The sequence below is a fragment of the Macrobrachium rosenbergii genome, chromosome 50, assembly GCF_040412425.1.
Source record: "Macrobrachium rosenbergii isolate ZJJX-2024 chromosome 50, ASM4041242v1, whole genome shotgun sequence".
Lineage (NCBI taxonomy): Eukaryota > Metazoa > Arthropoda > Malacostraca > Decapoda > Palaemonidae > Macrobrachium > Macrobrachium rosenbergii.
The window spans coordinates 23,658,454-23,684,443 of NC_089790.1; the positions used below are offsets into that span (position 1 = coordinate 23,658,454).

Below are 25,990 nucleotides of genomic sequence, written 5' to 3' on the forward strand. Positions count from 1 at the left end.
AAAATATTCAAAGACACTCCTTTGAAATCATAGAATAATCTGGATGCAATTTTTTTTATATGTCCGATTCAAGCATCGTCATCCTCGCCGCTTGAAGTCGTTGATAGAGATAGAAGCGTTGTCAGGTGATAATTGACAATACTGAGGTTAATCAGAAGAGCCTTTATTGCCTCTTCAGGAAGAAATAACTTGAGTAATCGTAAAATGGAGGGTAGATAGGTTGCCTCCCTTCACATAAAATGTAAAGCTAAATGAAAGAACTAAATTACATACGCAAAAATATAATAATGATCATCTTCATATTAAACACTTCAGCTTGTACTTAGAAAATAAGATGAAGATACACCAAAATAGCCTAAAAAATAGAAAAATGTATCAAGATGTACGAGTTCATTAAGTTGAAACAGTAATAATATATGTTTTGTAAACCTTTGCAATTAAAAAAAAGTGTCTTCCAAACAGTTAAGAAACATCAAAACTTCAGCATGAAGTGTTTTAGATGAACACTTCAATAAGTTTTAGTTTTATTTTCTTCATAACAAATTGATCACTGAAAAATGCCTTAACAGTAGATAAGGTATGTTAAAATCCTTGCTACTGAACTAGTAGTTGATTCAGCCTTGTTGCCAAATCGTCTTTCCAACTGCTAAAACCTACCTGGTTTATTTGAAACCATCACATTATTCATTAGTGGTTATGCATGGTAGCATTTTCCAGTTGAAATTTGATCAAGAACACAATGTTTTTTATTTCGGTTCATGTTATTGGCATTGTTGTTTTATTTCCAGTTTTTGTAACATTTCAGTAACTTAATATTGTCCGTTGCCCTAAGTCGCTGTCAAAATGCTTATTCACAGATAAAGTATTGTTCCTAAATGACGCTCACTTTCCTCTCGGGATGAAAGCCCCGTAGAGAATGTTAATGGTCTCGTGGGCCATTTGCTGTCTGGGGGAGTTGCCGAAATTTTCGGGCAGCTGGACCTCTTCGTAGATGGGCTCTTCGGCGTTCGCTCCGGGTTCTGAAATAGAAGGTATATTGTAATATAATGATATGATAGAATTCCAGTCCACAGTTATCCCGTATGTGTTTCGTGCAGTCCGCATTCTGTCTCGGATTCACTTTTCTGTCACTAATTTTCTAAGTGATATTTTTAATATGTTAACGTGACCAGAAATGTAAAGTAACTGCCCGGGGGGACTACGTCAAATGTTGCTACTCCTGCTCATTTTTGTTTTCTCATCCGTTTCCATTCATATGGCTTGGATATTTGGGGATGAAAGGGAGGTGTCGGTTGGTGCTTGACTTTCCACTGACAGGTGACTCAACACCAATAATTTTGAGGTGCTGTCTCACATACCGTACCTCCCATTTCACCTACCCCCAAGTAATAGGAAAGGCATGTAAGGGGGTTTCTTGTACGTTAGGAAATTTAGGGTAACTTTAGAAATAACTGGTTTTATTCGTTTGTCCACCATAATCAATTTTCAATCAAAATTGGCCTAGAAAGAGTATGAGTTTTTAATTACAGTCATACAGCAATTCAAAAATATGGTAAGAATAATGATTACCTCTTCGAGCTGGAAGCCAATTATAAGCATTGAAGTTTAGCTTACGTGAAAGAGAATGAAGCTGGTCACGCATAGACTGTTTCTGCTTGACTCTATTACCATGAACTGAATATAAACTTGACAGGCAACATTTTTAGTCATTGACAAACCATAAAAAAATTAAATGACATCAATGAAATTATCATTTAAAAAATATTCATCTTTGCTCTTGGCAGTAAATAGAAGTCATAACATAAAAGAATATTTTACACACACACACACACACACACACACACACACACACACACATATATATATATATATATATATATATATATATATATATATATATATATATATATATATATATATATATATATATATATATATATATATATATATATATATATATATATATATATATATATATATATATATATATATATATATAGCTTTGCATTATTACCAAATGCTCCATTTTGTTATCACAAAGAGAAGTTGATAACAGCCAAGTGATCAGGAACTAACATTGCTTTTGTATCCAACTGACTGATACAGAATGGGGAAAAAAAGAGTGGGTCAGCCCCATTGCAGTCTTTATGATCATTCCATACCTCCCTTGTTCTTGATTTCAATCTCTACTTGAAATTCAGCTATTAGTACGTCCCTATTGGACCCACTCTAAGGGATCAGGTATCGCAGGCCACTAATCTGCATCTGCCAGTCTTCATTATTCCTGTTGGTAAAACAACCTTTGACTTTGTGACTGGTTCCTCCTCGTTACTGGATGCGCAGGTATTTACAGTGCTTGAGCAAATTTAAGATTCCACCTTTTTACTCGTATCTCACTGTTCCATGTATAAGAAAAATGCCAGACTTCATTTTCTCTATAATCTAAATTAAACATTTTTATTGCATCTGTTAATCTACTGGCAGTTTTGAATTGTATGTTAACTTATTATTTGGTTTTTATGACTTTTTCTTTTGCATTTTTGAAAGAGATGGGTGGCAAGGAACCCGAAGAGACAGGAAAATTAGTGATTCCAAATGCAGGGTCTGTTGAATTGTCCTAAAAATACTGTTGATTAATTTAATGATTATATCTTTGCCCAAGTGAGTTTAGTCGTTTTCAGTTCTATTAACTTGCAGCTACTAGAGTAGATTAGATCATGCATTGTTTTCCTTATTGATGTGAGAGCGCTCTTTCTGGACGGGAATGCTTATCTCAAGTGAATTCCCTGACCTACTAAACAGTAGCATGTCCTATCCTGCGTATGAAAAACAAAATTTTGGCTCAGATTCACTGTAATTTATCAATCTCATTTCAGGGTTACTGATGTAATCGTGACAGCAAAAGTTCTTGATTATGAGTCACTGATTTCAATAGTGATTGGCTTTCTGCGCTAAACAGTTCATTCTAATTTTTAACCGTCGTTCGTGTTCTTGTATGAGAGGCGAGAAATATTTGTGTAGTCAACCTATACGTGGGTGGGTTTCTGTTCAAAATTGTATGCCGCTTTGTAATTTCACAGTTATAACCATTGCATGCGTATAGCTTATCTTCCAGAATGGAATGAGCTGTCATGTTACTTGTATGTCGTAAATGCTTACATTGAGCATTTCCTTGGACAGAATATTGAAAACCTTCAAATTATTTCGTCAAAATTGCTACCTTAAAAAACTGAAATTTTATGATTATGAAAAAGTTGCTTTTCTGTAAGTCAGGTGTTTACCATTAAGCGTAGACTTTTTCAGCCTGATGATATAAATAAGAAGGCCCACGACGATCACGACCAACAAACAGCAGGCGCTCGACAAAAGCAATGTCAAATCCACGTGTGATTCCTTGGTGTTTGGCATTGATGAATCATCCCAAATGTATTCACTCACATGGGTATCAGGCCCGGGGAGATCTGCAATAGAGTATTGCCAGATTAGTTCAGTTCCAGCAGAACAGACCTAAAGAAAAACTGTCCATCCAAGAATGAGGAGAGCGACACTAAAATATTGAAGATTAAAACAGAGTACAGTGACACTTCAGGACCTAAATTTTGCGGATTTCATTACTTAATGGACTAGCCTGAGTCCAATAGAAATAATAAAATATCCTTTAAGTTAAGGTCCGGTGTAGATGAAATGTCACTGAATTCTATTTTAATCTTCATTATGCTATTACCGCTCTCCTCATCCTTGTACTTACCTGAGAAATCCAGAAAGTATGATAGGGTTATCGGATGGTGGACCAAGCACTCCGGAACGGTTGCCCTCTCATACTTAGTGAATAACCCATTCTTGTCATTGAACGAATGAAAGCATGCAAGCTACCGATACTTTCCTGTATGTACCTGTAAATGTTGACAGTGAAAGAATGAATGCACTCATGGGTGCTCTCCTGGCTTTGCATGTGAGAGTGGACGGTGAATGAACGCAAGTGCACGTGCGGTCAGTGCTTTCCTCTTTGTGCAAGTGTTAGGAAACTGTACACGCTTACTGCGGGTCCACCCACCCAACCCCCAACCTCTCTCTCTCTCTCTCTCTCTCTCATATAATATATATATATATATATATATATATATATAATGTATGTATGTATATATATGTATATATATATGTATATGTATATATATATATATATATATATATATATATATATATATATATATATATATATATATATATATATAATTTCTGTTCGGTCTGTGGAAGAAAAACATGAGAAGCTTTAAATTCCATGTAAAATTTAATCGATGCTAACCCGATTGAGCAGATGCAGAGACCAGAATGATTACAAAGGGGAACAGCATCAGTTTTGCCATAGTTCAGTTTCCTCACGAAATTATCTGCAGTCAATCAGAATTCTTCTCTTAATTCTCTGGAAAATTTATTTTTTCGTTCCTCCGGTTCCTTTTGGTCTTGTTGAAACGCTGGGTAAGCCTTCACTTGTTGATGGTTTCTTTTCCTCTCGATCAGTTTGTGATGTCTGTTCTTTCCTTCGTTAATAGGACGTTTGAAGACTTTGGAAGAAAAAGGTTCCAAATGATCTAACTGTAGTGGACTTTTCACCGGTTTTCGTAGGTGGTTGTCGATCTTCTAGGGTTTACGGGAAAGCGTTCAAAGTCGATTCCGAAATTTTGACTGGCGTTGTTGGCACTCAGTTTTTACAAATGGGTATTCACAAATCACATTTACCTTTCTATAAGACAGTATTCAGGTCCTTTATCACTACATTTAATACACATCTATTCGTGCTGCTTTTGTAATGAATCCTTGGTTACCCTTTAGACGAGGCAAAATCTTTAGTTGACCACTGATAATTCAACAAAGGATTTCCCTTCTCTTCGAGAGCATCTGTTATATATATATCTTTTAGTCTTTATCTCTTTATCTGCAGGAAATTTTTCCTCCTACCACGCATGCTACGTTGGGATTCAGTGACAATTACATTCATGGTAACTGCTTGGAAACGCCCATAAAATCCAAATAAAATTCGTAGGATCAGTGAATGGCAACGAATTGAATTAGATATTCACACTTCATGAACAGTGTTCAAAATACTGTAAACATTCTTCATGCACACATGTGATTATGATTTGAGACATGGTTTGAAGACTGCTTGGTGGCGACACAAATGATGTATGGATTCATGGCTGCGAAATTGCTTTGGGAGAGGCTTCTGAACCTGACAGCTAAACCAGGGTTTTGTCAGCGAAGTTGGGAAGCTTACAGGGATTCTCTTGTAGGGTCCCACAAGGACCCACACGCACCGTCATCTCTCTTGGCTCGCTAATCTCCTCACGACAAGACCTACGTGCGCCAAGCGCACGTATAGCCTATAAGAAACACAGCGGATGTCCCACGATCTATGTACATATATTCGTATTCATATTATTTTTGTGTTAGACATACTATTCTTAACGTAAGCATTATGATGTCATGACTTCAGTCATGTTTTGTATACCGATTTATGTATGTTTTTTCATCCTCCAATACACAGTTGGTTGTACTTTGATCTGTTTTGTCCGCCTTGTGTCAGGCGCTACATTTCCGCTCTCAAGAGCTATTGACTTGTCTGTTTCTTGTTTGAATAAATTAGTAAACTCGTAGAAGCAGCCTCTTATTCACGCCTTTACCACATTTTGGCAGTGAATAGTTTCTCCACTTGTAAGTAGTGGAATTCAAAACCAGGCCCATGGTGTCTCTTTTATATGGCGGTGTATACAATACTTTGCCAGTATCCCCGGGGTTTGTTTCTGGTCAAGCTCGAATACTTCCAGGAATTCTTATAGGCCCGATGATGAGTGACACTGTCTTTAAAGAGGCAAGGTCCAGGAGGCAACAATGGTGGACATCCAATAGGAGCCCTGAGTGCTTGAGGAAATCGGCATTGAGCAGGAGTATTTGGACATTAGTGAATATAAAATCTCAGATATTTTTCCTTTAGGAGGTAGAGGGCGATGATCCAGTGGCTGATGATCCAGTTACTGTTGGTGGCTAATAGTCACAGATCATTGTCTGGATGTATTTGATGGAATCAGTGTCCAAATAGAACTTCCTGCTTTTGAAGCAGGCATCCATCAAGGTTGTGGCAGCTACTATAATTATCTTGGGTGACTGCCCTTGTTGTTTCCTCAGATTGCATCTGGATATGCAGTTCTTTGCAGCTTTTCCAAACTTGTGAGGGCATATTTAGAGGATGAGGACACCATTTTTGTCCATAAGGACTTCAGCAACTCGTCTGCCCTTATCCTGATGTTAGGGAGGGCAGCAGTTGGTGAAACCATATTTCCCTCTCCAGGTCAATTACCTTGGGCTTCTCATCACTGAGGTCCAGGAGCATGAGGAAAAATCCAAGTTTGTCCTAGGATACCCTTGCCGTTGTGTCACCCGTCAGTGTGATTAGTAGGTCAAGTGTTCAACAGACATAGGTTTGAGGCTGCATGGAAAACTCTGAGATCAGAAACTAACGTATATCATTGTATTCGATCCTTCTGTCTCAGACATTGAGCATGAGTGTGATTTTGGGGAAGAGGGTGTTTGGGGTTGCTTCAAGGACACAGTCTTCCTTCCTCATTGAACTTGTGATGTCCCAGAGGCAGAATTGTATGTTCATCCTTTGGAGCCAGACTAAATGTTTGGTCACTGAGAAAGTCATCCAGACGTTTATGGTTTTCGAGTTCATTGTCAAATATTTTTGTGAGGTTCCCTTACTGATCATCTTAAGCAGTGAGCACTGCAATGTTTAGTCCATTAGGCACCAGGGATTACTGTGAAAACAATATTTGCTCCACCATGCTACTGACACAATTGTAAACTCTCCCAATAAAGAGAGTAAAGCTAAAGCTGAGATGTATTTAGTCTGTTAGTGAGTTTTTGCATAGATAGGCATGGCCATGGTTGGTTCACAAAGTGCGAATTTATGCAAAAACCATGCATGATCTACTGAGGATTGCTTTGGGCTCTTAAGGGAAATAGCCAGAGCCCATTAAATGGACTAAATCTGAAAGATCAGATTTAGTCCATTTAACGGTTTTTGCATTTCTAAGTACAGTCATATATATAGTCAGTAAATCTTTTGGTTTGACTCAAAACATGCTGTGTCTAGTGATTTGGTGTATAGCCTCATGCTCTTGGAAGAGAGCAGAGCAGGGCTCAGATGAATATTTATTCCAATAGTGTGTTCTCTGTTGGTAGGGCAGTGCTGGGAGAACCATGCAGGTCTACCATGTCACCCTGCTATCAATATTGTAAGTAAACTTATTCGCAAGGATGGTTTAAGGATTGTCTTCAGTGGGCTTTGACTCATTTTAATACAGCCTTAGGCCGAACAGTATTTACAGGTAATCTTTAACCATTATGACTTGAAATCTAAGTGGTGGCGACACAATTAACATGTGGACACCTAACTGTGAGAATGCTTTGTGAGAGGCTGCCGAACACATTTGCCAAACTTGAGTTCGGCAGCAAACCTGGTAAATATACGCTTAGTCTTTCATCTCAAAAAATCCTATTGAAGTCCAGAAGTGTAATATCTCCTGTTGGTTTTCCATTAAGGGTGAAAAGTATATGCTGAACTTTGTATACATATGTATATATATCATGTATATATATATATATGTATATATATATACTGTATATATACATACATATATATATGTGTGTGTGTGTGTGTAATGGATGGAACCTCTTTCCAAGCAACCTCACCCATTTTTACATCCATAATGTAACTGAGAAAGAAATAAAATTCATTTCAGCTGTTTAATTACTAGAACTGTGGGTTTCCACTCTCCCCTTCATAAACTCTCCCCTTTATTCCCCAAAATGGTTAAGCCCTTTAACCCTTCTCTCTGTTCAAATGACTGCCTAAGGCCTTGTTTCCAGGTGACCTTCATGCCTTCTTGGTGGTGTCAGACAACAGGCAAAGGAGGAGCCAAATAAAGAGAAAGTTAGCTCCGCCCACCATAGTAAACACTCCACGAGGTTAACTGGAGGCCATGTGGTCCATATAGAAAACGTGACAAAGATTGACCTTTTGCGCCATCTACATGGATGCTAAGGCATAATCTCCAAGATTATTAATAGACGATGCAACGGCACTCAAGAGAAAGAAGCACGCAGAACACCAACGAGGACAGATGTCCTTACCCTTTCCTGACCCTCGAATCCTCCACGTGTTCGACCCCGAGGTTCGAACCAGTATATTTTTGTAGTGGCATCCCCCCGTAATTACCTCTCCCATCGTCAGCGCCCTATAGAATGAGAACACCGTCATCTTCACGAAGGTAATGTACCAGAATAAGGTTTCTTAGTCAGTCACGATTCCTGTTATTTCTCTGTCTGATTTTAATTTCTTTTCCATTGTGCGATCACCTTCAGTAATTTATGTTGGAGAATCCAGTGTTAACGTAATTATGCATTTAGCGTTGAACCGAGTTATTTAGCACCAATCTGCATTCCATCAGTTCCCTTTGAGCATCTTATTATTCTTTCAAGTAACTGTCTTGCATATATTGCAGATAGCTCTCAACTGTGGAATCACTCGGCTCTATCCTATGTGCAGTACCCCTTCTACCCCCCTCTGCGATGTTTTCTATTAGGAAGACATTATTGGCGTAGAACATTTATCCTGTGTAGGATTCATTCATTTAGCAGGCCCTTATTATTACCTGCCCAGTAATTCGTTATTCTTCTGATCTGTGTTTGTTATGTAAATATAATAAGTTAAGAGAACCCTTGAGTTTATGTAATCTTCCCTCACATGAAGAAGACGTTAAGCCACAGTATTTTCCTTGCTTTGTTTTGTCTACGAAGTTACCCTAATATTGAGTCAGATGTGTAATGAATACAGTAGATTTCTTGATAATGTAAAGAACCCTGCGTTCATGCGTTGCCACCCAGAATCAAGTAAGTATCCTCAGGACATTTGTAGTAATATATATATATATATATATATATATATATATATATATATATATATATATATATATATATATATAATATTATATATATATATATATATATATATATATATATATATATATATATATATATATATATATATATATGCTCTCTTATTTGATGCAGTAGGTGAGATAAAGAAATCTATGGAAAACTCTCCATGGGTAAATGGAAATAATATCTCCTTAGATAATTTTGAAAAATTGCTACACTTTGCCTGCCTTTTAACGTCGGTTCCAGATGTGATTATAGATAGTTTTGATAAAAGAATTGATCAGAATACAGATGAATCTTTTTTGTTTGCTCAGATTAACAAAAACTTATCAAAATGTCCGACGCTGGACAGTAGTTTTGTGAAGGGAAGTGCTAAAATTTCAGCAGCGGTTTCGAAACCACAGAATAATGCTAGTACTTCACATCTAGGAAATGATGCAGGAGTGAAATCATGTGCGCGAGTGGAGTCGAAGAAAACTCCAGAGAGATCAGTCACAACGATTCGTTGTTTTAACTGTGATAAGGTGGGACATAGTAAGTCAAATTGCAGAGTGAGATATTGTTCAGCCTGCAAATCTTCAGACTATGGGTGGAAATTTTGCCCAGCCACAAAGAATAGAGATTATTCAGGGAAAACACGGGGTGGTTTTACTAGATATGACAGAAGAATTCCTCATGATGCAAGTTCTAGGTACACAAATGAACATCAAAATTTTCACAAGATAAGTTCGAAGACGGACACAGGATAATGAGCAATCATGTCTTAGACTTACCAGAACCTAGGCCGAGTGTACGTGGTTTTTCTAATGGCATTGAAATTTCTATCTTCATTGATTCTGGCAGCTCAGTTAACCTGATAGATGCTGATTTTTTTCACTCAAAGTTTCCTGAGTGTAAATTAGTCCCTACTAATGAGACAGTGTGTGATGTACAGGCGAGAAGATTGAATATCTTAGGTTCGTCATCTCTTAGGCTTTGTATCAGTGAAAAGACAATAGTAGAACCATTTTTGGTCATAGAAGGATTAGCCTTAGGTGAAATGGTTTTGCTAGGACACCCTTCTTGTATGCGACATGACATCAACATTCTTACGGGAATTAAGGGGATTACAATAGGTGAGCCAGGTTGTTTCGTTCCATATAGAAACATGGAAAAAAGTTATGAGAAACCCACGACGCAGACTGCGACATGTGTAACACATTCATTAGAGAATGAAGACATTCTGCAAAAGTCTTTCAAAGGATTTTTGTTAGAAGATATTGAATTGCACCCGCGAGTTCCTACATTAATTAAAGTGTCGATGAAAGAGAAGAATTTGCCTTCTCAAGTGTGCGTTGTTGAGGGAACCGAGAAATTCAAAGACGTTGTAAGTACGGTATCAGTAAATGAAGTTTCAGTCGCAGGCGTAACTGCAGTAGAATTAGTAAGCTATCAAGATTCAGTAAAAAAATATCACAAGGGTACTTATGTAATTGATTTTGAAGAGTTTAAGGAAGAACATAAGATAGTGAGTTTTTGTGGAGACGGTAATATGTTTCCCAACGAGGAGCTACAATTCAGAAGCCAAGTCCTTCACGAACATTTGGCTAAAGCTGATTATTCCGAGTATACAGATAAAGTAGAGAAAGTGTTGAAAGAATATTTAGATATTATTGCTTTGAAGGGAGATAAGCTAGGGGATACAGATGTTTTAGAACATTCAATCCACCTAGAGAAAGGTACGAATCCCATATATATTCCAGCGTATCGAATTCCTTTTAAGATCAGAGAAGAAGTAGAAAAAGAAGTTCAGAAGTGGGAGTCGGAAGGTATTATTAGGCCCAGTTCCTCGCCTTTTAATTTTCCTTTACTAGCGGTCCCAAAGAAAGACGGTAGCATCAGAGTATGCGTAGACTTTCGTAAATTGAACGAAAAGACATGCCCAGATAGATACCCTGTAGCCTGTTTGCCTGATTTGTTTGTTGAAATCGGTGGCAAGAATATATATTCGTCTATAGATCTCATGCAGGGATTTTTGCAAGTTCCACTTAGCGAGAATAGTCGTAAATTTACAGCATTTTCTATACCAAAGGGACATTACGAGTTTAATAGGATGCCTTTCGGATTACAAGGGTTCCCAATAACATTTACTAGGCTGGTTATCACAGTACTTCACGGTTTATTAGGAAAGTCGGTATTTGTGTACATGGATGACATTCTCATATGCACAGATACAATCGAAGAACATCTAAAGGTGTTAAAAGAAGTCCTCAAGCGATTACGGTTTGCTGGGTTAAAGGTCAAATTGGCTAAATGTGAGTTTCTGAAGAAAGAAATTGTTTATCTAGGTCATGTTATCTCTAAAGAGGGAGTCAGAGTGAATGATGACAAAGTCAAGGCTATCGTGAGTTTTCCAGTTCCTAAAACCAGGAAGCAGATTCGTTCATTCCTAGGTATGTCGGGTTTCTTTCGCCATTTTGTGCGGAATTTTTCTACATTAGCGTCTCCATTGACAGATCTATTTGCAGAAGACGTTAAATTTGTTTGGGGTGACAGTCAGCAATTAGCTTTCGAGAACCTTAAGAATGCTTTAGTGAACCCACCTGTTTTGAAGTTTCCAGATTTTAGTCAACCGTTCACCTTGGTGACTGACGCGAGTCAGGAAGGTATAGGTGCGTGTTTGATGCAGAAATTTGAGGGAAAATTACTTCCAATTGCTTTTTATAGCAGAAAGTTCAAAACGCGTGGTAGTAACGAAAGGCTGATGTCAGTTGTGGACAAGGAGGCTTTCGCAGTCGTCTCTAGCCTTGTTCATTTCAAGATGTTGTTGATGCGAAATAAAGTTGAGATTTTTACAGATCATCAACCGTTGCTAGAGCTTTTCAATAAGCCAAATTTATCGCCCAAGAGAGCACGTTGGTTTTGACATTGAGAGATTTTGATGCAAGCCTCAAATACATTGAAGGTAAGCATAATGTGGTTGCAGATGCATTGAGCAGATATTTTCCGGTTGAGGATGAGGAGTACATACCGAATCCTGTGAGGAAGACGAGTGGACATTTGGTGTCTCATGTCTCGGATAATAGTAGTTCTGAGATATCTCATGTAGGGGACAAACACGTTCCTATAGTGCATACTTCGGAGAGAAATAGTGTGTCGGCAGTCTCGGAAGAGATTGTTATTCGTGATGTTGAGGGAAACGCTGCGTGTTATATTACTGGTGAAAATGTCACTTGGGACATACCTTTGCTCGAAGAGAAGCAAGATGAAGATAAATTATTATCAGATGCTAAGGCATTTCTCAGAGGAGTTTTACCGAAGAAAGGGTATAAGTTGCCTTTTCCTGGACTAGAATTGGAGAATAATTTATTAGTTAGGAAAGTTAAGTATAATTTGCGAAGTAGTCTAAGTATGGGTGAAACTACACAAATCATTGTGCCAGAGAGTCTAGTACCACAAGTTCTAGATATTGTACATTGTAAATTTGGTTCTCCTCATTTAGGTGTTGATAAGACATATGAAAACGTTAGATCAAAGTTCTTTTGGAAAAATATGTTTTCCGCAGTAGAGGCCTTTGTGAAGAATTGCTCTATTTGCAATGCGAATAAGCCGGCGACGACGGTGTCGTGTCGTTTGGGTTCATATCCCATACCAAATAGGCCGTTTCAGAGAGTGCATATGGATATTCTGGGTAATTTCTCAGAATCTGCTTATGAGTATAGACATTTATTAGTTGTTGTTGATGAGTTGACTCGTTTTGTCGAGATTTTCCCGCTGAAATTCAAGTCAGCTGATGCAGTAGCTATAGCGTTCTTTAAGGGGATAATTTGTAGATATGGTGTCCCTGAATGTCTGCTCACAGACAATGGTAGGGAATTTATTAATAAGACTTTGGAGGGTCTTGCCAATTTACTGGGGATAAGGAAGGTATCTATAATCCTGTATAGGCCAGAAGCGAACGGGTTATGTGAGAGGGCGAATCGGAAAATAATCGAGGCCTTACGCATGACAGTGGGCGGTTCCGATACACACTGGGACAGATCTTTGGATGAAGTTCGATATAGTATCAACACTATGGTGAATGACACAATTAAGATATCTCCAGCAGAAGCTTTGTATGGATACAAGTTGAAAGGACCTTTTGATTTGTTACCAGAGCAAGTTAAGGGCGATGTTACGGTTACTTCGTTGATAAATACAGTGAGAGAAAGATTTGCGCGTATTAGTAAAGAACTTGAACTTAGTTCGCGCGCAATGGTAGAGAAGAGTGACGCTAAATCGCGGGGTGTAGCTATTTCCATGGGTGATAGAGTGTTTGTTAAAGTGAATGTTCGGAATGATCCGAATTATAAATTAAGTCCAAAGTTCCATGGACCTTTTGAGATTGTAGAGATCAAAAAAGGGAATAGATTTGTAATAAAGGATGTAAATACTGGTGTGACGAAGTTGACCCATATTTTGAAGTTAAAGAAAGTTGGGATGTAATGGAACGTTTGTATATAGTTTGAGGGATAAATGGGTTGATATTTGTATATATATGATATTTATTGTTTTTTTTTTGTTTCTTGTTCATTCTAGATGCTGAAGTTCTTAGTGATAATCCTGTTGAGTACAGTAACCTGGGGGTCACAAGAAGTTCGGTTAGGACCAGGTGTAGTGGTTGAAGAAGATCATGAAGTCTGGTTAGCTTCCGACCAGGTGACCATAAGTGTGGAATTTGACAATATAGGGTCAGCCAGAGAGGAATTGAATGATTCCAAGGATAGGTTACACCAAATGAGAAAGACGCTAGATGAAGTAGAGAATAAGAGAACTTTGCCAGTCTCTTTAACTAGATTAATGAAAGAAGTAAGAATAACGCTAGATAGAGTTGATAAGGGGATGGATAAAACGTTAGAATGGATTCCTGACGTTACTCCAGGAAATTCACCTTCTGTAGAGAAAAGGAGACGTAAAAGAGCAGCACCTTTAGTTCTTCTAGGTGTTGGTGTGATTGCTGCGATTGGAGCTATGTCCATTGGAAGTTTAGTCAAAGTAGCAGAAGTTCAAAGAGACCTAATAGCTCAGGGGAAACAGTTAAATCAGTTGCAAGAAAGTAATGAGAAATTGAGAAGTGGTTTTGAAACAATTAGACATTCTTTGAATGAGTTGTCAGTTACAGTAGAAGGTTTGAAAGAAGATCTTGATGTGACAATAGCATTTCTTACGATCCAACATACTCTTCTTAATATTGAGAAAGAAACTGATTCTCTAAGGATAGAAGTGCAAATGCAAATAAAAGCAATTATTGCTGCAGCAGATGGTCGTGTGTATGGTGATGTATTACCTTTAGGATACCTAGAAAATGTTCTAAGGAATTCCGCTTATCTACATGGGGCGAAAGTATTATTCACGGGAGGAGATTTGTATTTATATTATAATGTTTTGAGGGTGAGATTGTCTGATCGGGGATTAATAGTATATGTTCCTGTCAGTACCATGAAACCTTTTCTTAGTTTTGTTATTAGACCTTTTCCGAGTGCTTTTGGAGACTTAGTAGTGACATGGGATGGATTAGAGACCATGTTCATTTTAGGGGATCAGTATCAAGGTTCGGGAGTTGATTATAAGACAGGATGTACCTTAGTTAGGGAGAAGTATGTGTGTGACAGTAATGTTTTCCAGTTGCGAGTTGTATCTGTAGGTGGTTGTGAATTGTCATTAGTTCGTAGACAGACACCGACAGAATGTGACTTTGTACAGTTTCCACTTGAATACCACATAATCTCCACCAGAACTCTTACTGCCGTATACTGCAAAGAATGTCCTGTTACGACGATGTGCCAGGGTAACAAGTCGACGTCGTTCATTCTTCAGGGATCTAAGCTGTTTGATGCTTCATGCCGTGTGGTATCAACAGACTTCCTCATAATTAGCCGTGCTGTGTTCAACAGTTCGAGAGAAGATATTTATGCGTCATATGCGTAACGATCATGATGTAGTTCCAGTGCCTACAACAGTGGTACCAATAACTATTCCACCGTTAGAAGAAGAAGATGATCCGTTGATGATCGAGTCTCAGAAATATATAATGCCATCTATATTGATAATCTTAGTGGCTATTTTACTGATAATTCTTATTATGGGGGTAGTAAAGCTTATTTGTGCTTGTAAGACTACATGCAAGGGCTCTCAGAAAACGACCCCAGTGACTTTGGCAGTAGTTCATGAGAGCAGTACTTAAAACTGCAGTGCAGTAGACATTGCTAATTGAGCATAGCTCTATTCGTTATGTTTTATACGTATGCTTTTATTTTAGTTCGCCATTAAGAGAGCAAGACGCTCTTATGGGGTGGCCGAGCACTATATGGGATAATACGCTTGATTTTAGAATTACTATGTATATTCAGTCATAAGTGTGATGAAGGAAAGAGACGCTTCAAAGTGTAACTGGGGCGACCGCACAGTTGCAAAATCATTGCAGCCAGCAAATAGTTCGATTACTTCAGCTGTTTTGGCTTGATGAACACACAATATTGGCTCTGATTTGTGAGGCAGCCGACTGAGCTGGTATGCGAGTACGTAAGTTCGTGCGTTAGAAAATATAGATTGTTTGTCTAATTGTGCCCAAAAGTTAGGTCTGATCGATTATTAACTGAGCGAGAGCGATATCGTCCAGACGTGGCTCTGTGTGTTTCCAGTCTCTTAGAAACCGGCAGTTAAGGTAAATTCAGACTTCTCTTTTTTCTGTGTAGACTGTGAACTTGTGAATTTTACCATATTCAAGACACTTATGAATTTGTAGGGAGAGTTGGACATAGCCATTTATGTCACTTTAATATTCTATTTTATTGTGTTATGATTTGACATTTATTAACCATGCATTTTAGACTTTCATTATTATGTCTTACACTTGTGTATTTGTGGGAGATTACGGTTTGTTTAATTTTTCAACAGATGTCTGTGGAATTGCTGTGGTTATAGAGAAAGGACACTGCAATCTTTGCAATGTAGTGGTTAATTCACTGTGGTTGACTTTAAGACTAGACGTATAATGTCTAAGATGGAGTGTGTGGGAGTTTTGAGTGTAAAGGCTTTTAGCCAGAGTAAGACTTTTAAGCCAGAGTAAGATTAAATCTTGAATTAGACTATTTTTGACTTGATAATTCATTTATTATGCATTTTAATCTTTTCTTTGTTAATTCATTACTTGTTGGGTTTGTTTGTTAATAAATCTATTTATGTAGGAAAGATTGTGTTTCCTTAGAAGATCCATTTTTTTTTTAGGATTATGTTCGAGAGAGAAAGAGATCTGTGTGCTGAGAGAGAGGGAAAATCTGCAGGCTGAGTCCGAGAGAGAGGAATCTGTGGGTTGAGAGAGAGAGAGGGAGAGAGAGGGGAGCGAGTGAGTTGAGGGTACCACGTCTCTGAGATAGACTGCAAGACACGTTACGTAGCATTTCGAAAGAAATGTTGAATCTGTAAGGGGTATAACATATATATATATATATATATATATATATATATATATATATATATATATATATATATATATATATATATATATATATATATATATATATATATGACAATGAAGTATTTTCTGTTAAAACAGAAATCCATCTAATAATAGGAACCCATGAAAATGCCAAAAGGTAGAAAGTTATTACCATATTTCTAAGACTAAACTGTTTCCCTATACAGGCAAGTAGAGAGAGACAGCTTGGTCTCTGAAATTTAGCAATAACTTTCTACCGTTTGGCATTTTTATGGGCTCCTGTTATTAGATATATATATATATATATAAATGTGTGAATGCGTGTGTGTGTGTATGTACCTATGTCCACACTCAAGATCAACGTTTTTAAGTTTCTTTTGAAGCAACTTGTGACTTGGACACAGCTGCTCTTTAAAATTTGTTATAAATTTTACTCTCTGAACTACATTGAGTAATTACTTTTACTTGTGCGTATTTTATACATTTAGAAATAGAAAAATTATTTAAAGGAATCTCATTGAATTCGCCGTAGAGTAATTCAGCTGCAATTTTTTTTCAATATCTGATTCAGTACCTTCGTCATCATCCTCGTTGTCTAAAGTTATTGATAGAGATGGGACCTTGTCAGGTGATAAATGACACTACTAAGGTTAAACAGTATCTCTTGTATTTCTAACATTTCCAAGTAAACCTCTCTTCAGAATTGAGGGTAAATATGGTGCCTTTCTTCGCATAAAATGCAAAAGCTAAATGATTACAATAACGAAAATAGAAATAATGTCTTTAACATGGAATGAGAAGCTTTAACTTGAAATTAGAAATTAAGATACGCAAAATAAGATCATAATGATAGAAAGTGTAATATAAAATACGAGTGCGTTAAACTGAATCAGCGGATGGAAATAGTCCCCAACAAAATATGGATTAGAAATCTCTGTCAGTAAAAAAAATCAGGTTAAAATATCCCTAACACAGTTAAGAAATTTCAAAGCTTCAGCGTGATTTGTTTTGGATGAACAGTTCTTTACGCTTTGTTTTTATTTTCCCCAAAACAAAGTTTTGTTTGCTGATGGATTACTGAAGAGAATTTATACAGCAAAAAGATAAAATGGTAAAATTCTTGTTACGAACTAGTGGTTCATTTAACATTAAAGCCAAATCGTACTCTACTTTTCTGAGCGATAAATCTCCTCTTTACTATTTGAAATCCTGCGAATTTTAAGTATCTTCCCAGATATTGAAAATTTCCAAGTGTATTTGACTTTTATCAAGAGGGCATCAGCATATTCTTGGGTAATTACGCATGCTAACATCTCCAGTTGAAATGTGCTTCGAGAATAAACTCTCAATTCTGGTTTGCTGTTGGAATTGTAACTGTTATTTGTTTTTCAAGTTTTCAGTAATGAAATATTACCCACTAACTTAAGTCGCTGTTAAAATGCATCTCAGAAAAGGATTTGTTCCCAAACTACCATCGCTGTTCTCTGGGAACGCGAGCGCCGTAGAGAATGTTAATGGTCTCGTTGGTCACTTTGCTTCTGGGAGAGTTGTCGAAATTTTCGGACAGCTGGACCTCTTCATAGATGGGCTCTTCATTGGTGTTCGCAACCGGTTCTGAAATAGAAGGTATAATGTATTCTGATGATATGATGAACTTCCAAACCACAACTATCTAAGATGTGTTCCATTTGGTCATTATTCTATCTTAGGTTCACTTTTCTGTCACTGTTTTATAAGCTATTGCTGATAACATATTAACGTAACAAAAGTGCAGAGCAACTGTCGCTTGGACCTCATCATATGCTGCTACTCTTTACTTGTATTTTACCGACAGTTGACTCTACAGCATTTTGCCCCGTAATCCAAATAAAACATTTTTAGCGAATCTGTTGATCTACTTGTAGTTTCTTCTTGTATTAAATTGCTGTTTTTTTATTTTCATTCCTTTTGAAGGGGATGAGTAGTAGGGAACAGGAAGAGAGAGGATAATTGTTGGTTCCAAATACATCCCATGATGATGTAATCTAAGAACACTGTTCATCAATTTAATCACTGCGTTTTGCACAAGTAAGCCTAGTCATTTTGAGTCCAGTAACTTCGAAGTTCTTAGCGATTATGCCCGGAATTTAGAATATATTGGCTGTTTTTAGAAGTTAAAAAGTCTAGTTAAGTGGAACATCACAGATTTGTGGATTCCTTGCACGGTGCAGCATCATCGTAAAATTGATACTCGTCAGAATATTTCATGCATTAAATGAGTTTATTTAATAAACTAAACGGTCTTTTAGAATTATTAGAAACTTTTGAGTGTAATTCCAGAAATTTGATTTTTGTTAGTGGGAAGCAGATGAGTTTTCGAATTTAAAGGAAAACGACAATCTAAAACGACCTCTGATTTTATTAAGTCTTGTTCATAGCTTTGTAACTCATTTATTACGTGCGCGAAGGCAGATGACTTAACATATGGGGACAGTGTAGGGAATAAAAATGGTGTAGGCCTCCCGCATCCAAAGAAATTATAGCTGGTTTTTATACGAAGTAGCATTAAAGGGAAAATCTGGCACACTAAGAAGCACAATTTTCCATGGAACAAAGGTCAAGCGAACTATCATTTATTGTTTTCATTATTGCTATGGAAGCACTCTTTCAAAATGGGAATGCCTTCAGTAAATGAATACCCGTACCCAGTAAACAAAAGCATATCTTATCCTGCATATAAAAGCAAGATTTTGGGAGTTGTTGTCGCTCAAGATTCACTAGAACTTATTCTCATTTCGATCTCACTGGTGTAGTCATGTCAGCAGAAGTTTTTGGATATGAGTCTTCGATTTTGATAGGGATGGATTCTTTGCAGTTTATTCAAGTTTTTAAATGTCGTTGGTCTTACTGTATAAGATGCAAGAAATGTATTTAGGCTATATATATATATATATATATATATATATATATATATATATATATATATATATATATATATATATATATATATATATATATATGTATGTATGTATGTATATATACATACATATATATACAGTATATACATATATATGATTGTGGATGTGTATTTAAAAATATATACAAGAACGTGAGTTCATACACGTACTGTCAATATACATTATAAGTACGTCTTACACACCATCAGCATTGCTCTGGGCAAATTATTGACATATCTTCAAATTCCTTTGCCGAAATTGTCAACTGAAATAACTGAAATTGTATAATTAAGAAAGAATGGCCTTCCAGCAAGACAGGTATTTACCATTAAGCGTAGACTTTTTCAACCTGATAATATAAACAACCAGTCCCACGACGATCACGGCCAACAAACAAGAGGTGCCTAACAAAAGTAGTGTTGTCAATTCCATGGTTGAGTCCTGAGTGCTCTGTGGTGCTGAGCCTGTCATGAATTCAGTTGCATTGCTCTCCGGCCCGGGGAGATCTGCAGTAGAATACCACCAGATTAGTTCAGTTCAAGTGGAATAGACCAAATCAAATCGCCCATCCGAGGAGGGCGTTACTAAAATATTGAGGTTTAAAAACAGAACATATAAAATAGACGATAATAAAATTGGGCAATCCTATTTGCGGAAAGGCTTCATTGAACGTAATGGATCTGTTAGGTATTTTTATTATAATAAAAGAAATCTGCAAAAGTCCAGGAAATGCCAAAAGAAGATGAGGGAACATGCGCCTACCGCAGCTGAAGAAGTCGGTGCACCGTTCCCAGTAGATCCTTTCTTTGCTCTTGATTTTAATTGTAATGTCATCGCTCCAGCTTCTTCTTATCCAGTATTCCTTGTCGTCTGGATAAATTTGCAGATCCTTGAAAAAAGTACTCTGTTACCGTGTGCTTGTAAATTTCCGCAAAACTGACTGCGTTTACGAGTTTTATTGAATTTACTATAATAACTATTACCTGTTGCAAAGATCATCTATTTGCAGATCTCATTTTAGTTTATCAGATAGTGAAATTTTGAGATAAAAATATCATAATGCTCTCTTGCTAACAATAAGTTTAAGAAATGTCTTTTTTCTTTTATTCTTTGATGATACTTAACATTCAAGTATCTATGTTTATTTGCAGTAGGAAAATACAAATCCAGAAGATCTACAATTAATCAGTGATCAGGTAAAAGTGAAATAACTCTTTACTCTGTGAATTACAATTTGATATTAGTAATAGCAGCCAAGTAATTGACTGAGTGATCGGAGACCCTTTTGGCTCCGCGCCCCCGCCCCCCCCGCGACCCACCAATACTCCATCAAGTGATGTTTGTAATAAATTTAACTCAAATGAATGGATGGCATGCTATGCGAAGAGATCTATATTTGGGGATCATTATGCAGTACCCGAAGTCTTTTAAATCTGAAGGTGATTTGGGCATTTTTATCTCTGCCTAATACTCAAGAGGAGTTAGGGACGATCAGTTACATTGAAGGTTAAAGCTAAAAATGTTATGTCGTTTTTTGGTTTCCACTTTGATAATGTTACCAGCTCAATATAATTAGATTTAATTGAGTTATGAAATCACACCGTCGAGCGAAACTTAAACGAAAAATACTATAGAAGAAATTATTTAAGTTTCATAACAATTCCAATTACAAAAGATTTAATTATGTATGAGGTGATAACTCACTAGGCGATTGAAGACCCTTTTGATACTTACCGAATTTTTCATGTGAATAATAATGAAATGCCATGCGTTTGAGCCTTTTAGATTGCGGAAATGTGCGCTTGAAGATGATTTTCCATTTATCGTAAACGAAAGCCCTCCAAATTCGATACTAAAGTCGGCATTTCGACCGCTGGTCCAGTATGCGAGAGGAGTTATGGAGGGATATTTTGCACTGAAGGTGAAAGGTGTCTCTGCATCATAGCTCTTGAGTGTGTCATCTGGAGGAAGCAAAGTATCGGGTTTTATAAAGGAATGCAAAAGAAAACGATGTTATAAGTGTTTATGTAATATATATATATATATATATATATATATATATATATATATATATATATATATATATATATATATATATATATATATATATATATATATATATATATATATATATATATATATATATAGGATATGTGTCCTTATTCATTAGCAGTGCATGACTTAAGAACTAAAATACGAGAGAACAAAATCACAATGACTTAATGATAGAGAAGCAGAAAATGAAAAGAAAATTTCATATTTTTGATTATTTAAAGACGATTTCACTGCTTCAGATTTAATAACTGTAGTCAGCTTTTAGTCATTCATAGTTTAAATACGATGACTAAATTATTTATGTATATATATCAGATATAAAAATTTTCTTTCCAAATTTTTGTGCGTTTTGTCATATTAGGATTTACAAGCATGAGTAAAGAGCAGTTATTCCATAATTTACTTCCTTTCGCCTTGTAAATATACGATTTTGATATTGTGATTACATAAATGAAAATTTTTTTGATAAGCAAAACGGCTCTCCTTAATTGCAGCCATAGTTTAATGAAGCGTTTTCCCCTGTTTCTGGTGCCACGTTTTAGTTGCTGTATAAACTACAGTATAGATCCTTTTCGTTGCGAGAAAGCAGTGGATGCTTTGCACGTAATCTTTATCTTTAGTGTTTAAAAGTGGAGCTTCTTCGTTATTTAATTTTTAATACATTTGCATTAAATATTCTTGAGGGAATATACAGTTATTTCTCTTATTAGAAGGGAGAGGTTGTTATTTTGGTTCATGTCTCCAAAAGTGTACATTTCTTTACTGGAATCATTTCCCATACTTTCCGCAAATCTTTGTCTCCCATTCTGATGTGAAATCACTTTCCCCTGAAAGGTCTTAAATTCGTCCCTCGAGAATGTTCCTCTGAGTTCACTTTTCACCTTTTCACTTCTGACCTAGATGCTCTTTTCTGTAACTTTGTAAGGTAACAATGACGACAGGAGTTCTGGAGTCAGCTGATATATTCCTGGACGAGTGGTTGCTGATTTTTAAGGATGGTAAAGGGTGTACCGCCAAGAAGGTGTCTCTAGGCAGAGCTTGGTGTCTCGTGGGTGGAGATGTAGATGGTAATGAAGTAGGCGTACTTCAGACTTGTGGTGGCCACCATTATTTTCTTGTGACTGGGGGGCCTACTTATATTTTTCCAGCCACATGTGGGTCGGGTGGAGCTATTGGCCATCTTCTCGAATTCATGGAGTTGTTTGCAGAGCACTGGTGCCAGGGGGTTCCTTTTCTATTGCATCTTGAGTGGGCACTGCTGCACAATTTGGGTGGTGTTTCATTGTCTTGGTCCTGGTTGTCTTCTCCAGCTTTACAAGTGTGTTGTGAGGCCTTGGATGCCTTTTTTAAGCAGTTCCACCATCGATATGGCCTTAGTGTTGTGGCGGGCTGCTTGAATATTTGTTGGCAGGTGGCATAGCTATATTTCCCTTGTTAGGTCGACCTTCTTTAGTTTCCTGTCTACACTGCGGTGCAGCAGTGTTAGGAAAGACTCGGATGTGTCCTGGCAAGATCATGCCATCGCCTTTGTGTCCGATAGTGAAGTATTCAGCAAGTTGAGGGCCCGTCGTGTGTGGGTTGGTGCTGGTAAGGAGAACTGGGGTATTAAAAACCCATGTAGGAGCTTGTGTTATCCTCCCTTTGTATGTCTAACCGACATGCATTGCAGGGAAGAAGACATCGGATAATCTCAAGGACATAATCCTTATTAGTAGGAGTTGTGACGCTTTGGAGAGCATTGTATTTCTGCTCTCCAGAGCCTAAGCGCCATAGTTAGGCCCTTTATGGCTCTTTAGTTGGTAGAGCATGGCCATATTTAGCCTGTGTAAACACACAACCCCTAAATAAGAAATCTTTGTATCTTCCTCCGAAATTGTGTTTAGGGAACCCATCTACTTGTCAAGTGAATTCTTCCCTTCCCGCAATGGTAGTTGCCCAGATAAAGAACTAGAAAGGCTACAAAGAGTCGTTAGAAGATTCCAAAGATACACTCCAGAAAAAGTCTTTCATTCAGCACCATGTGAGAGCATGCTCTTTTGTATTCATTAGAAACGATACGCACGAACCTCCCCTAACCCAGTCATCAAGAGGAAAAACGAAGCCTTCAAATTACTCATACATGGCAGCGAGGACTGGGAATCAGTGAACAGGCTCAAACCGGCCTGCCTGGGTTATGAAGACACCCTCACCCCCATCCCCCAGACAAATCCAACCTCCGCAAACAACAAACTTAAAACTAGGAATGATCAGGGCTTTTGATAGTCAAAAAAGTTAAAAACACACACTTACCTACTGTAACTCATTCATTCAAGGTATAAATGTATAGTTCTAGTCAGGCATTCAGTGAAAAATGTGAACTTCATGTTTTTTTCAGTGATATTACAACAAACACATTGAAAGTGATTATTGCAGCTAACGAAAACAGTGAAATGTACCTTCACAGGACAGTGCAAGTGATAAATACATACTACAAGACATTCAGTGAAAACGATTCACAATATTATTTCAGAACATGTACAGTACATACAATTTCTCAGTTAAATTGCCAATTGTATATTTTTGGTTACCACCATCCTTTGCTATTGTATATGTCAGTGTTTATTTGCACACATTTTTTTTATATTTATTTTAGTCTCTAAATTATCATTTGTTATCCCTTGTTTTGGAATTTTATACATTAATACTTACCTGCGTACAATTTCGTACTTTATACATTTTTTACGACGTTTTCGCGTGTTCTAACATTGTTTGCCCAAATCTCGTTGTCATCTAAAATAATGTGTATGTCAGTCCTTGTCTATGATTTTTCTTTATTTACCAAGGTTTGTACGTACGTCATTTTCATTGAGTATATATGTCTATTAGATGACGTTCCCTAGTGTAATTATATCCATGATCATTTGTATATTAAACTTTTTGCATTTTATGGTCTAAACACATTCTTTGTCTTGGCTTGATTATGAATTATATTGCTAAGGTTGGGTAGAACTTTTTATTTGGCAAACTTTTGAAGGCCTGCAAAATGAAATGTCTACCTGGCCTTGGTAATATTATTCACTAAAAAGCTAGAATTTCCAAGTAGCCGCCCTGTTATTGAGACTCATCCTTTGTTTTTAAGCACCATTATCTAGCAGCCTAACATTAGATCAGTACGAAGACACACAGCTTAGTAAGTGCGGGGAACAGTCGCGCATGTTATCAAAACAACAATGATGTCCTTTGAGTTTAATTTATAGACTATTCATGTTACTTATCACCATATCCATTAAAGTACAGTCTTGAACAATGTTGTTTATTATTATCACTATATATTATTATTGCTTATTATATTTCCTGGTGCATTATAGATTCAAACATGTATATATTTGTAAAACTGTCCACAAGGCGTAGATGCACGTGTCATAACACCCGTCTTTTATTTTCTTTGTAATTTTTTTGGGTGGGGGCTAGCCTGCGTGACCCATGCTCCACTGCCACACCTGAGTTTAGCCGCCGAGGTCGGTGGATCAGATCGCGACAGTGAATCAGCGTACTCTGGGCATGTTGTGAATGAGTTGACTATTATAATAAGAATTGAAATGGATTAAAGATTTTTATGCCTTTTATGAGCACAGATTCTTATAAATGAGAAAGATTCGTCAAAGTAAAAATCAAAGCTTGAATCTTTGTCATTAACTAAATTTCATCTGCCAAAACCTAGCAACATAATTCATACATTGAAAACATAAACGAGATATTGTTTTAAATCAAGTATTGTGCTTAGTGCTAAGAAAACAAATCGATGCTAACCTGGTTGAGCAGATACAGATATTAGGATGAATACAAAAGGAGACAGCATCAGTTTCGCCATAGGTCCCTGTTGAATTACTTCAGGAAATTATTTGTAGTCAAATATGATTCGCTTCTCACTTCTTTGGAAAATAATTTTTCGTTCCTCCGTTTCTTTTTCTTGTGTTGAGACGCAGAATAAGCTTTCACTTGATGATGGTTTCTTTTCCTCTTGATCAGTGCTGAACGAGAGGTTGTGACGTCGGGTCTTCCTTCGCTAATGATGGCGTCTTGTGTCTTTGGAAGGAAAAGAGTTACAAGTTATATTATTCTGGTGGAATTTTCACCGGATGTCATAGATGGCTCACTTCTTTTGGGAGTTTTAGGAAAGATTCCAAATTCAGTTAACGTTGTTGGTAGTCAGTTAGCCTAAAAAATCACGTTTTTCTTAAGTAAACTTTCAGGCCTTACATCCACTGCCTTTGATGCTCCCCACTTCAAACTGCTTGTATCGTCAATCTTTGGTTACACTCTGACGAGGCAACATCCTTGAATTGACCCCGCGATTTTCCAACAAAGGATTTCCCCTCTCTTATCAAAAACATCAAGAAGATCGCTGCATTTCTTTCTGTACTGGATATTTTTCCTCCATCACCATAAGTTGCGTTAAAATTAAGTGACATATACACATGTCAACCCCTAACCCATTGCAATGCAATGCAATGAGGGGGGGATAGGATAGAGTGAGGGTTCGATTACAAATCGATTTAAACCCCTA

The 25,990-nt window shown here is 37.0% G+C and overlaps 2 protein-coding genes across 3 annotated transcripts in view; one reads left to right on the plus strand and one right to left on the minus strand.

Annotated features, from left to right (window-relative positions):
• LOC136832754 (trafficking protein particle complex subunit 13) overlaps positions 1-25,990 on the plus strand; it is a 180,299-nt gene that overhangs the window by 20,275 nt on the left and 134,034 nt on the right. The gene's annotated exons all lie outside the window — the stretch shown is intronic.
• On the minus strand, positions 380-25,746 carry LOC136832757 (uncharacterized). Of its 2 annotated transcripts, XM_067094284.1 has the most exons (5): positions 25,234-25,746; positions 21,124-21,350; positions 20,152-20,278; positions 19,716-19,895; positions 17,103-18,067 (listed from the first exon to the last, which is right to left on the minus strand). In XM_067094284.1, the coding sequence occupies exons 1-5, from the start codon at positions 25,292-25,294 to the stop codon at positions 17,922-17,924; spliced, it is 741 nt and encodes a 246-aa protein (XP_066950385.1). In that variant the 5' UTR covers positions 25,295-25,746; the 3' UTR covers positions 17,103-17,921. The 2 variants fall into 2 exon arrangements, with proteins under 2 accessions (XP_066950386.1, XP_066950385.1); XM_067094285.1 differs by lacking the exons at positions 17,103-18,067; positions 19,716-19,895; positions 20,152-20,278; positions 21,124-21,350 and adding exons at positions 380-1,019; positions 3,282-3,461 and having other exon boundaries at positions 25,234-25,716.